This window comes from Acomys russatus, chromosome 28, assembly GCF_903995435.1.
Source record: "Acomys russatus chromosome 28, mAcoRus1.1, whole genome shotgun sequence".
Taxonomy (NCBI): Eukaryota; Metazoa; Chordata; class Mammalia; order Rodentia; family Muridae; genus Acomys; species Acomys russatus.
In genome coordinates this window covers 25,184,341-25,196,782 of record NC_067164.1, presented here as the reverse complement: position 1 = coordinate 25,196,782, position 12,442 = coordinate 25,184,341, and the positions used below count along the sequence as shown (strand labels likewise).

At 39.4% G+C, this 12,442-nt stretch overlaps 1 protein-coding gene across 1 annotated transcript; it reads left to right on the top strand.

Annotated features, from left to right (window-relative positions):
* Positions 1-10,443: 10,443 nt before the first annotated feature.
* On the top strand, positions 10,444-11,477 carry LOC127210541 (olfactory receptor 1082-like). The gene is given in 2 exon segments (XM_051170186.1): positions 10,444-11,361; positions 11,364-11,477. Coding segments are annotated over 2 exon segments (1,032 nt in total).
* Positions 11,478-12,442: the final 965 nt, after the last annotated feature.

Sequence of the window (12,442 nt, the reverse complement as noted above, 5' to 3'; positions counted from 1 at the left end):
TCTTAACTGTAAATGGTTCTGTACTGCTTATGAAAAAAGCAACAGCCATGCCTTTGTTTCAGAACGTAGTTTGACCAACTTGTTATGCTTATTTTATGCTTTTGTAACCCACCCATTTTCCTTTCTAATCTTCTGTTTTGACTCTTCCTACTTATGATTCATAAGAATCTTTATCTTCTCCATGTCCAGTGCTGATCTCTCACGTAAGGGAGAGATAGCCCATGTGCATGAATAAAAAAGTGTACTTTCATTTGGCCATGATGAATTGGACTGGTGGTCTTTCTCATTGCATCTTTGAGATGGATTTGTGGTGTTTAATTTCTTGAGTTCTTTATATATTTTGGATATTAAACCTTTGTCAGATGAAGGGTTGGTGAAGATCTTTTCCCAGTCTGTAGGCTGTTGCTTAGTTCTACTGACAGTGTCTCCTGCCTTACAGAAGCTTCTCAGCCTCATGAGGTCCCATTTATTAATGGTTGACATTAAGGCCTGGGCTGTTGGTGTACTGTTCAGGAAGTTGTTCCCTGTGCCTATGTGTCCCAGGCTCTTCCCCACTTTTTCCTCTAACTGAATTAATGTCTCTGGTTTTAAGTTGAGGTCTTTAATCCACTTGGACTTGAGTTTTGTGCATGGTGACAAATAAGGGTCTAATTGCATTTTTCTACATGTAGACATCCAGTTACACCAGCACCATTTGTTGAAGATGCTATCCTTTTTCCATTGAATAGATTTGGCTTCTTTGTCAAAAATCAAGTGAGCAAATGTGTGTGGATTCATCTCTGGGTCTTCAATTTGATTCCATTGGTCCACCGGCCTATTGCTTTGCCAGTACCATGCTGTTTTAATTACTGTTGCTCTGTAGTACAGCTTGAGGTCAGGTATGGAGATTCCTTCGGAGGATCTTTTATTGTATAGGATTGTTTTTGCTATTCTGGGTTTTTTATTTCTCCATATGAATACTAACTTGTAAACCTAATTCCAAAACCTCTCTGAGATGCTGAACAGGCTGATGGCCCTTCCCTATCAAAGCAGAGCAGCTGCTGCTGACAGACAATTTGTCCAGGTGCTGTTTAGCTCACTGAGAAGCTGGCCCTGGAGGTAAGGTTTGCTCCTCCCTTTTCAGACTCAAGCATGTTTGTCTCGAAGTGTCCTCTAAAACTTTGTTCTGGGTCAGGCTGACTTCTCTGATTCTATGACAGAACAGAGGAGAGCCAAACAGCTAAAACTGAGCTCATCTGAGAGCATTCCTTAGGAAGATTACTGGCACTTTTATCTCCTTTTTGGTCTTTTCTGTAAGTTTGAGAAGGACTTTGTGTTCTAACTCGAGCTACTTTAACAGCTACCTACAGTTTTTTTGAGCTAAGACCTTGAAATTTCTTCCTCTGTTTTTTTTTGTTTTTTGTTTGTTTTTTTTTTTTCCCTATTTTGGGCCTACCTGTCTAGGCTATAGGTACTATTTCCTCTTTCACCCATACTAACCTACCTACTCAAAGGGCTCTAAAGACCCACATTTGGCCTTTAAAAAGGGCTCTAAAGACCTACATTTGGCCTATGAGATGGTGGATCCCACAGGAACTAATGCTCTGATATTCACAATTGAGGTGTCCTCTTCGTGAATTTTGTTTTCCTTTGATGAGAGTGAAGTGTTCTTCTCCATCTCTTTTGGTTAATTTTGGTTAAAACTCTCTTTTATTAGATAGTAGGATGGCTACTCCAGCTTGTTTCTTGGGTCTGTTTGCTTGGAAAACCTTTTTCTAGCCATTTACTCTGAAGTAATGTTTATCTTTGTTGCTGAGGTGTGCAGTAGACTGTTGGGTCCTGTTTACACATCCATTCTGTTAGCCTGTGTCTTTTCATTGATAGCTGAATCCACTGATGTTGATAGATATTAACGACCAATGATTGTTAGTTCCTTTTATTGTGATGTTACTGGTGGCAATGTGTTTGTGTGCTTGTCTTCCTTTGGTTTTGCTGTTGTCAAATTATTTATATCCTGTGTTTTCTTGGTGTAGTTGACCTTGCTGGGTTGGAATTTTCCTTCTAGTGTGTTCTGTAGTGCAGGGCTTGTTTTTTTTTTTTTTTTTTTGTTTGTTTTGTTTTTTTGTTTTTTTCATCAAATATCTTGTTTTCTCACTCTATGGTGATTACAAGATTTGCTGAGTATAGTAGCTTGGGCTGACATCTGCGCTCGTTTATTGTCTGCATGACATCTGCCCAGGCCATTCTGGCCTTCATAGTCTTTGTTGAGAAGTCAAGTGTGATTGTAATAGGTTTGCCTTTATATGTTACTTGGCGTTTTTCCCTTGCCTCTTTTCTAATTTTATTTTTTTATAATTTATTCACATTACACCCTGACTGTTAACCCTCCTTCCTCTCCTCTCATCTCACCCTCCCTCCTTCTTCCCCACTTTCCCCTCCCCCAGTCCGCTGAAATGAGGAGCCCTCCTTCCCTACCCTCTGAGCCCCGCCTATCAAGTCTCATTAGGACTGCCTGTATCCTCTTCCTCTGTGTCCTAGAAAGGCTGCCCAGTCAGGGGGAAGCGATCAAATAGCGGGTACCAGAGTCCATGTAAGAGATAGATCCTGCTCCCCTTACCAGGGGACCCACATGGAAACTGAGCTGGTCACCGGCTACGTCTGAACAGGGGGTCTAGAGTACCTCCATACATTGTCCTTGGTTGGTGCATCAGTCTCTACAGTCCTCCCTGAGTCCCGGTTGACTGGCTTTGTTGGTCTCCTTGTGGAACTCCTATTCCCTTCAGGTCCTGCTATCCACCCACTCTTCCATATGACGCCCAGAGCTCTGCCCAAAGTTTGGCTGTGAGTCTTAGCATCTGCTGGGATGAGTCTTTCAGAGGACATCTATGATAGGTTCTCATCCTGTTCTCTCTCTTCAACTGCTTTTGGTAGTTATTCAATTTGCCCTTCTGAATGCAAATCAAGCCTCGTCCCCAGGGTCCTCCTTGTTGTTCAGCTTCTTCGGGTGTGTGTATTGTTCCCTGTCCTCTTTTAATATTTTTCTTTGTTTGGTAGATTTAGCATTTTTACTATTATATGGCAGGAGGAGTTTTTTTCTGGTTTAATCTATTTGATGTTCTATAAGCCTGTTATATGTTTAAAGGCATCTCTTTCTTTAGGTTGGGAAAATTTTTTTCCTATGATTTTCTGGGCCTCAGAGCTGGGATTCTTCTCTTTCTTCTATTCCTATTATACTTAGGTCTCATCTTTTCACATTGTATTTTATTTTTTTGAGTGTTTTGTGTCAGGAATTTTTTATTTGTATTTTGTTTGATTTCTTCAATTGTGTCTTCTATGTCTGTCATTCTCTCCTATGTAATTCTTAAAAATAAAACATTAAGTTCTAGATATTTTGAAAGCCACTATTACAAACTGTTTAGGATAATTAAGAAGATCAAATCAGCAGTTAGACAATTAAACTCATGGTCATGTTATGTACTAGTTTAGCTAATTTGAAAAATATTGTTTTTGTATTGAGCAGATAATACATAGTTAGAAACAAACAATTCAGATATACTATAGATAGAGAGAGAGATGATCTAAAACCTCCCAGAGATCTACAAAATATGGCATTTAAATATATTTTATTTATTTTTCTTTCTAAAAATTAATTTATTAGTTTATTCACTTTACATAACTCCATCCCTTCTCTCCTTCCAGTCCCACTTCTCCCCTCCCCTATTCCTCAGAAAAGAGGAGCTCCCTTACTCACTCACCCCAGCTCATTAAGTCATATCAGAACTGAGCTCATCCCCTTCCACTGTGGCCTGGTAATGCAGACCTATCAGGGGGAAGTGATAAAAAAGCAGGCAACAGAGCCCGTGTCAGAGATAGCCCCTGTTCCCCTTACTTAGTGGGCCCACATGAAGTCTGAACTGCCCATCGGCTACATAAAAATATTTTATTAATTTATGAGATTTTTGATAATGAGCAAGGTCTGCTCCTAGCAGCGTCCTTCATTCCATTTCAAAGAGCATCAAAGAACCTCCATATGGAGTTTGCGTCATGTTGTAAGGTAGCCACTGGGCAAGAAAATACTCTTCCTTCAACTGTCCAAACTGAACAAACCGGATGCAGGAAAGTTGGCTGCCAACCTTTGAAAGGACAAGGTAGGCAAGTCCTTTGTAATTCCTTCTTCACATAAAAGTATGCCAAGTATTCTGAGCCACAAGGCTGAAGATGATGCTCTATTATAGAGAAATTTTGGGGGGCTGTCTGGGTGGACAACTATTTTTGCTTGCAACTACTGCATATTCAGGTAATATTTATTCCATCATAAGTCTCCAATGGGGGTTGAAGACTAGATAGTTACAGTCTCAGAATTAAACTTAAATTGTTTAGGATGATAGAAATTGATATAGTCACATAACTTTAAACTCATTAACATAGGAAAATAGTAGAAGTTTTTCTCCAGGGTTGCCAAATACATAAATTTAAATCTTACCAAATAATTTTTGTAATTCTTATATTGCATATGGCTTATGATTGTAAGGGAAAGGGCCTTTTATTTGACTAAAAGAGGGTGATTTAGGCATAATGTTACTGTGCACTGTGTAAAAATTCAAATGCTGACTTCTGTGCCCCACATACCTGGTTGAAATCCTTGTTCTAAGACCTCCTGTCTAAATTTTGTTCCCCAACTGCCCAATTGTTTCCTGATATGTCAATAAAGAGGCATGATAGCCAATGACTGAGCAGGCAGGGGAGAGAATGAGGCTGGACTTTCTGGCAGCCAGAGGAAGAGGAAAGAGAGAGAGAGAGAAAGAGAGAGAGAGAGAGAGAGAGAGAGAGAGAGAGAGAGAGAGAGAGAGAGAGAGAGAGAGCAGATAAATCCATAAAAGCAAATATCTCAGGGATTTATGCAGGGAGGAAACCAGATTAGCTTAGAGGGTTAAAATAAATTAACACTTCTCAGTTCTTGCACCATAAAGTGTGTCAAATATACATAATAGTGCAGTCTCAATTATTTGAGTGCTATCAAAGGTAAGAGAGAAACTGCAACACAAATTTAAAGCAACCACTAACAGATGCCTATTGAGCTCATGGTGCTGTGCACTGTATTTAATGTAAGGTCCAAAGGAAACTCCGCTTCCCCAAATTCTGGTGTTTGATCAAAGGCCAGAATTCCTCAGGCACTTGTCAATCTCTACCAAAAAGAAGTCACTTCCCTTATGACTGGTAGAATGGAAAAGTGGATGGACAGTGTGCATGCTGGCCCCCAGGCTTATTCAGTATCGCAAGTACCCCGTATGCACATTTCAGAGTCCATAAAGCGTGCTGAATCTGCTCAGCTTTCTTCACCTCCTTACCTATACTCAGCTTCTCCAGATCATGGGCTTCCTTCCCTCCAGCTACTCCCACTCTGTGCTCATGCTCTACTCATGCTTTCTAACCCCGGGATATTGGCTCTACTTACTCTTCGCTTCTCTCTCTCTCTCTCTCTCTCTCTCTCTCTCTCTCTCTGTCACACACACACACACACACACACACACACACACACATATCTACCTGTATGTCTGTATGTATATCTGCTCTGCTCCTGCTTCTCTCACGGCCAGTTTCAGTATGCTTTGAGCACTCCCAGATGCCTCTGACTGTTCTCTCTCCTATATTTATATTAAAAAAAAAAACTCCCACTTAATCATTCCATAAATTGGTCACGTCATTAGTTTACACACTTAATATTCAACCAACTAGTCTCTAATACTCTCATCTTTAATTAGAGAAGTAGGTCTTTGTAATGAGTAGTGGTGAATACAGCTACACGACTGCTCAAAGTCTTGAAAGTAAGTGACAGTTGGGAGCTCAGTCCAAATCAGGACCTTTATACTCATCCCCAATTAATGATTGACTATATATAGGAGAGGTCTTGTGTAGGACCACACAGACAGCCACACATGAAAGGTACTGATCTGTGAGCACAACAAAATCATTAAAACTATTTCATAACAGCAACTGAAGTAGGGAAACAGTGCTCTGCTCCTCCCTGATGAACTATTGGCTATTGATAAGTTCTTGTTGTGTATAGTCATTTTCTTTAATTTTGTGACCCACTGAAGACCCAAACAGCCTTCAATGAATAGATCTACACTTATGGCCAAAAAGACAATACTGTTTAATCTCAGAGGGGCTGAAAAATAACACAATACAAACAGAAACAACTTATAGTGGGGAAGTAGACCAGGAGTCATAACAGGAGGCAGTTAGGATTGATTTGTCATAATCAGAACACATGCAAAACTTGTATGAAATTGTCAAAGAGCAAGGCCAATAAAAGCTAAAGAAGAGTCTGGAGCTATGGGTCAGAGTAATTAGCAGCATTTGTTACCTCACAGACAACCCAGGTTTTGTTCCTGTAACACACATGATATCCCACAACCATCTCTATCTCCAGTTCCACAGTGTCTAGTATCTTCTGGCTCCTGAAGGCACATACACTATGCACTTAAATATATGCAGGCAAAACAACCATGTACATAAAGTTTTGAGACCATATGTGATGACAGTTTTCTAAAGTTTCAGGTTTTTATTTGTACCATCCACTGATAAATATTTTAAAGACTCATAAGCTTGACTTAAGAGAGGTCATTTGTGCTAGGCTTTAGGAAAATGTCAATGGAGTAAAAGTGCTAGGAGACTAGACCTCTCGAGAGTAGTTGAGTTCATGGAGAAGAGGTAATCAAAAGTCACTGGTCCCTGGGAATCAGCAAAATTAAATTCTTGTCTTTCCAGACCGGTGTCCCAGAGGGTAATCAGCTGGCTAAAGGATAATAATGTAAACATAGGGAAATGTGTCCAGTGAGCAAATGCAGGGAGCTTCAGCCTCTTCCTCTGATGATGCTCAGAATATGCAGCCTTGGGTAGGCACTGGAGAAAGCCGTGCTCATCACTCCTGAGATCTTACATGTTTTTAGTTCTTTGTGCTGTGTGGTCTGGTTCAAAGCTTCAGTCTCCACCATTCTGAGAGAAGGTTGGTCTGGCATTCAGGGGACTTCTTCAAAGAGAGTTTTCAGGTGAGACGCTACGAGAGTATGTCAAAGAGAATTATTTAAAAAAAAAAAAAAAAGAGAGAGAGAGAATTATTGATCCTAGGCGTGTGCCTCTGAGGCCACTGGAGAACCAGTCCCTGTTAGTGTAGCGGGATTTCTCTGAGTGCTTACCTTGTCATTCGTTCACATTTTTTGCTCAAGATGCTATCTTGAGAAATAAGTATTAAAGTAATTATTTCAAGTTTCACTGCTGGCAAGAAATGGCAGAAAGAATCCTGAATGGAAAAGGGAACTGGAAGAGGCAGAACTCTAATCCAGTGTAAGAGCTACCCAAGAATCTGTACAGTTAAAGTTAGTAGGAGACTGCAGAACTGTGATGCAGAGAAATAAAGTCATTTTATATTAGATGAGAGTTGTTGTACTGTTTTTATGATGATGAGAAAGATAAAGGCATTCTTACAAATTGATGGGAGATAATTTCAAATATCATCTGTTGCTCTGAATGTGTGTGCATGTGTGCACGTGTGCGTGCGTACACACACACACACACACACACACACACACACACATACTACAATTTTTCCAATCTCTGAAAGACTGAGTGTTTCTCTGAGACTACTGGTAATTTTCTTTCTCTACTGAAAATGGCTATGTGGTCTTCTCTCATATACTATTGTGGGAACATTTATAGCCCTGGTCTCAAATGCACTATTTCAGCATGTGTATTAGAGTTCTCTCATTTTCTTTTTTCACAAATTGCCTGCTTGTCACTTATTCCTTTCTTGTTGTAGATATATGTTTATGGTCAAAATTGGAAGTTTGCATGAATCTATTATAATAAGCCGTATTCATGTTCAACTTGCTTCTTGCTCTTTAGAAAGAATTCGGCAATGTTCCATTTATTTGTGTGTCCTGTTTTGCCACCAAGTTGTTTTTATACATCTTTCCAGTGTTTTTATTGATCTTTATTGTTCTTTATCTTGCCATCTGTATTTCTGTAATGAGTTACAACCACAAAGGGGGAGGGTAGCATCACTTTTATCTATGACTTACATAGCATTCATTCTCTTCCTCGTTTAAGAACCATTAATGTATTTGATTTGAGCACATAGCTCTGTAGACACAGTAAGATTTATTTATTATTCACTTTACATCCTGGTCGTAGCCCCATCCCTCCGTACCCTAGTCACACTCTCTCTCCGTCTTTCCTTCCTCCTCCTCTGTTCTTCAGAAAAGGGAAGCCCCTCCCCTTCCCATCTATCCCAGGCCATCAAGTCTTATCAGAACTGAGCAGGGACACATTAAATTTTGATAAAGCTACTTCCATGCATTTAGAGGTGTTTTTAAAAAGCATATTTGGTTACTTTCAAGTCTTCAGAAGTTTGATTTTAAATTACTTACCATGTGTGATAACATCAAATGCTTGTTGTTTTAGTTATTTGGTTCACATTGAAATGCATTAACAAAAATTTAAAAAAAAAGAGTTTTATATAAAGTAGAATAAGTCACTGAAGTCTAGGAAAAAAAGGAGAGGAGGTTCAAACAGCTACCGAATAACGCTTCATGAGTACAGAAGAACTCATGATCTGCATTATGTCAAAGTGGTCACAGTTTCCAACTTATTAATATAATTCTATGTCTAACATTTATTTCATAAGAAATAATAAGATGTTGCTTCAAAAACTCTGTGCTTATGTTTTATTACACATTTATTTAAATAGAAAATTAGAAGAAAGCAATGTGAACCCTTTCAACACAAACAGGTAACAAATGTTGAAGGAAATGGCGATACTGCGCCCCTTGCTGTGATCATTACATGTTGTGTGTTTGTGTGGAATTACGCCTCTGCATCCTATGCATGATGAAGGCTTCTGGGAATAAATTAAAAGTCAAAAATCAATGCCAAAATAATAGTAACACTATATGGTATCATAATTGCCCTTCCTTTCACTTTCCTGTTCTTATCTATACTAAAGAAAACCATGTACTACTGAACTTTGTGGCATTGAAGACATGGAACTGTAAAGTAGGGAGAGAGAGGGAACATGAGAAAATGTAGTACATGAGCGAAATGTGATTAAGATACTCTAAATGACTCTGTAGAAATATCACAATGAAAAAATAAAACAATCTAACTTAAAATATAAGTATAAATTTATTAACTACGAAAATGTCACAATGAGATACAACATTTTGAATAAGTAAAAAAAACTGATGGTATTAAATAAAACTAAAATGAAAAAAAACCTATAATTTCACTGTACTAAAGGAAAATCAATTTAATTAACACTGATCTTTTCTATTTCATGGCTTCTTAGTATATGTTAAAACACCTCTTTATATATTATGTGTGCATAGTTTCTCATACATTGATTATGACATGCTGCAGCAGGATGCTATCCATGTCAATATGCAGTTCTTTCCAGCCCTCTGCCTACTTTTTCACTAACAGCCACAGATGTCTGAAAATGGATGTTCTTAGTGGGGATGAGCTGTTTCATACCATCTAAAATGTTGTATAATGGGTCCTGTGGCTCCACTGTGATGGATTTTATATACTTTTCATAGATTTATAATTATACTAATGATGAAATAACATTTTTGCTATTAGGGCAAACTGATTGTCAATGTAAAGCAAATTCATTTCCCAGTGGACAGTGAGCAGTGTCTGGACTGTCTCAGCTGTCATACACAGAGACTTCGTTAGAGACTCAGTTGCTGCTAAGCATCCTATGAGGCACATAACATCCCACTATACAGAATGATATGGTCAGAATATCACCTGCTTAGTATGCATGAAGGCCTGGGAGCAATCCCCCCCCCAAATATATATATCACAGATATATGCATGCACATGGGATGGCAGACATATAAAAGGCAGCTCCTATCTTCCATTTCAAATACACCTGCTTTTATTTTCTTCATTGCATCTTCACTCTTTGTCATAAGATAGTTGCTTTAAAATTTTTATTTGTTATTCTCTCTCTTTCTGTGTGTGTTTACATCTATTAAAAGGGTGAAATCTTCTGAGTCAATGCATAGCAAATATATGTCATATCATCACCTGAAAGGCAGTGGAGATTATTTTTTTTATTTCCCTATATTTTTTCTTTCATATACATGAAGTTCTTTTTGTTGTTTTCAACCCCTATCAACTCTCTGAACACTACCTGAGCCATACTCAGCACTGACACATGTATTCATAATAATTTCTCATGAAAATTGGAGAATACATGACTTTTAAGGGGAAGGATCAGAGAGTGAAAGAAATGTTTATCAAAATTAGCATCAGGGACTCCCTAAGAGGACCAGTTCCATGGAAACAATTCAGAGACTAAGATTTTTGAAAATATGTCACGTAGCAAATCATCAATATCAGTAATGGGAGAATAAGTGTTATGCTGCCTTTATCTTCTCCCATAGATACATCTGACTCATGGAATCGGGGAACGGCACAAGAAGAATTTCAGTTTTTTTCCTTCTTGGGTTTTCCGAAAACCCAGACGTTCAGTTCCTCATTTTTGCATTGTTCCTGTCCATGTACCTGGTCACAGTGCTTGGGAACCTGCTCATCACTGTGGCCATCATCTCACAGCCTCACCTGCACACACCCATGTACTTCTTCCTTTCTAACTTGTCCTTTGTGGACATCTCCTTCACCTCCACCACAGTTCCGAAGATGCTGGTAAATATACAGACCCAGAGCAAGGCTATCAGCTATGCAGGCTGCATTATCCAGATGTGTGTCTTCTTGGTTTTTGCAGAATTGGACAACTTTCTCCTGGCTGTGATGGCCTATGACCGATATGTGGCGATCTGCCATCCCCTGCACTACACAGTCATTGTGAACCCCAGGCTCTGTGTGCTGCTGGTTTTGCTGTCTTGGGTTGTTAGTATCCTACATGCCTCGTTACAGAGCTTAACTGTGCTACAGCTGACCTTCTGCACAGATGTGGAGATCCCCCACTTCTTCTGTGAACTTAATCAGCTGTCCCAACTCACCTGCTCAGACGGCTTTCCAAACCATCTCATTACGCATCTTGTACCTGTGCTATTGGCAGCTGTTTCCCTCAGTGGTATCCTTTACTCTTATGTCAAGATAGTCTCCTCCATACGTGCTATCTCTTCAGTTCAGGCGAAGTACAAGGCATTTTCTACATGTGCCTCTCACCTTTCCATTGTCTCCCTATTTTATAGCACAGGCCTAGGAGTGTATCTCAGTTCTGCTGTGATCCAAAGCTCACACTCTGCCGCAAGAGCCTCGGTGATGTACACTGTGGTCACGCCCATGCTGAATCCCTTCATTTATAGTCTAAGGAACAAGGACATGAAGAAAGCCCTGGAAAGACTCTTAGGAAGAAAAAATGTAAAGTGTCCCATTGGACTGGGCTGAGGATGTACTCAAGATTTCAGAGGGTGAGGCCACAGAGCCAGAGATTGGGGCTCTGTCTTCAGATCACAAAGGGATAAGGTATCTAAATATTTGTGGAGGATCTGGAGAGGTGATTCAAAGGTAAAAGATCCTGCTCTCCAGAGAATCAAAATTTAGTTCCCAGGACTCATGTTAACAGTTTATGACTACCTGCAAATTCAGGTCTGCACCACCTTCTTTCGACCTTTCTTGAATACCTAAGCTAAACAACATGTACCCTGACATATGCTTAAATAAAAATAAAATTGATGTTATAAAAATATTCCCTGGAGTTGCCATTAATCTCATTCATGCTGTCTACATGACAATGTATGCATGATTATGTTGCAAGACACATTACTAAGGTGTTTGTTCTCTCTGTTACACAACAAGTTTTTTTCCTCTATAGTAGTCTTGGCTTCCCAAAGTTATTCCAAACACAAGACTGGAAGTATATGGGTTAACAACACTTCAATATAATTTCTCCATATGTGACACATATTCTATACAGTAATATTTATTTTTGTTTTGTTTTGCTACCGTATAAACAAGTGTGGCCCTAGGGGGCAAAACAGGGCTTGGCAAATAATACAGTTTTATTCACTGTAGCTGCAGAAAATTCAAAGGGTGAAATTTGTCTTTTGGGTCTGCTGTCCTCTGCATGGCACCATCTCAATTGTCTTTTGATAGTGTGGACTTTGTATACTATCGTGCTTTAAAATTTTTTTTATTTAAGTAATTTATTCAGATTACATCTCAATTGTTATCCTCTCACTTGTATCTTTCCATTCCCCCTCCCTCCCTCTTTCACACTATTCCCCTCCCCTAGGACTGTGACAGAAGGGGACCTCCTCCCCCACCATATGAAAACAGCCTATCAGGGCTCATCCTGGTAGCCTGCTTACTCTTCCTCTCAGTGTCACCAGGTCTCCTCACCAAGAGGAAGTGGTTAAGTAGGGGGCACCAGAGTTCATGTCAGAGTCGGTCCCCGCTCTTCACATGACTGTGAAGAATGTGCTGTCCA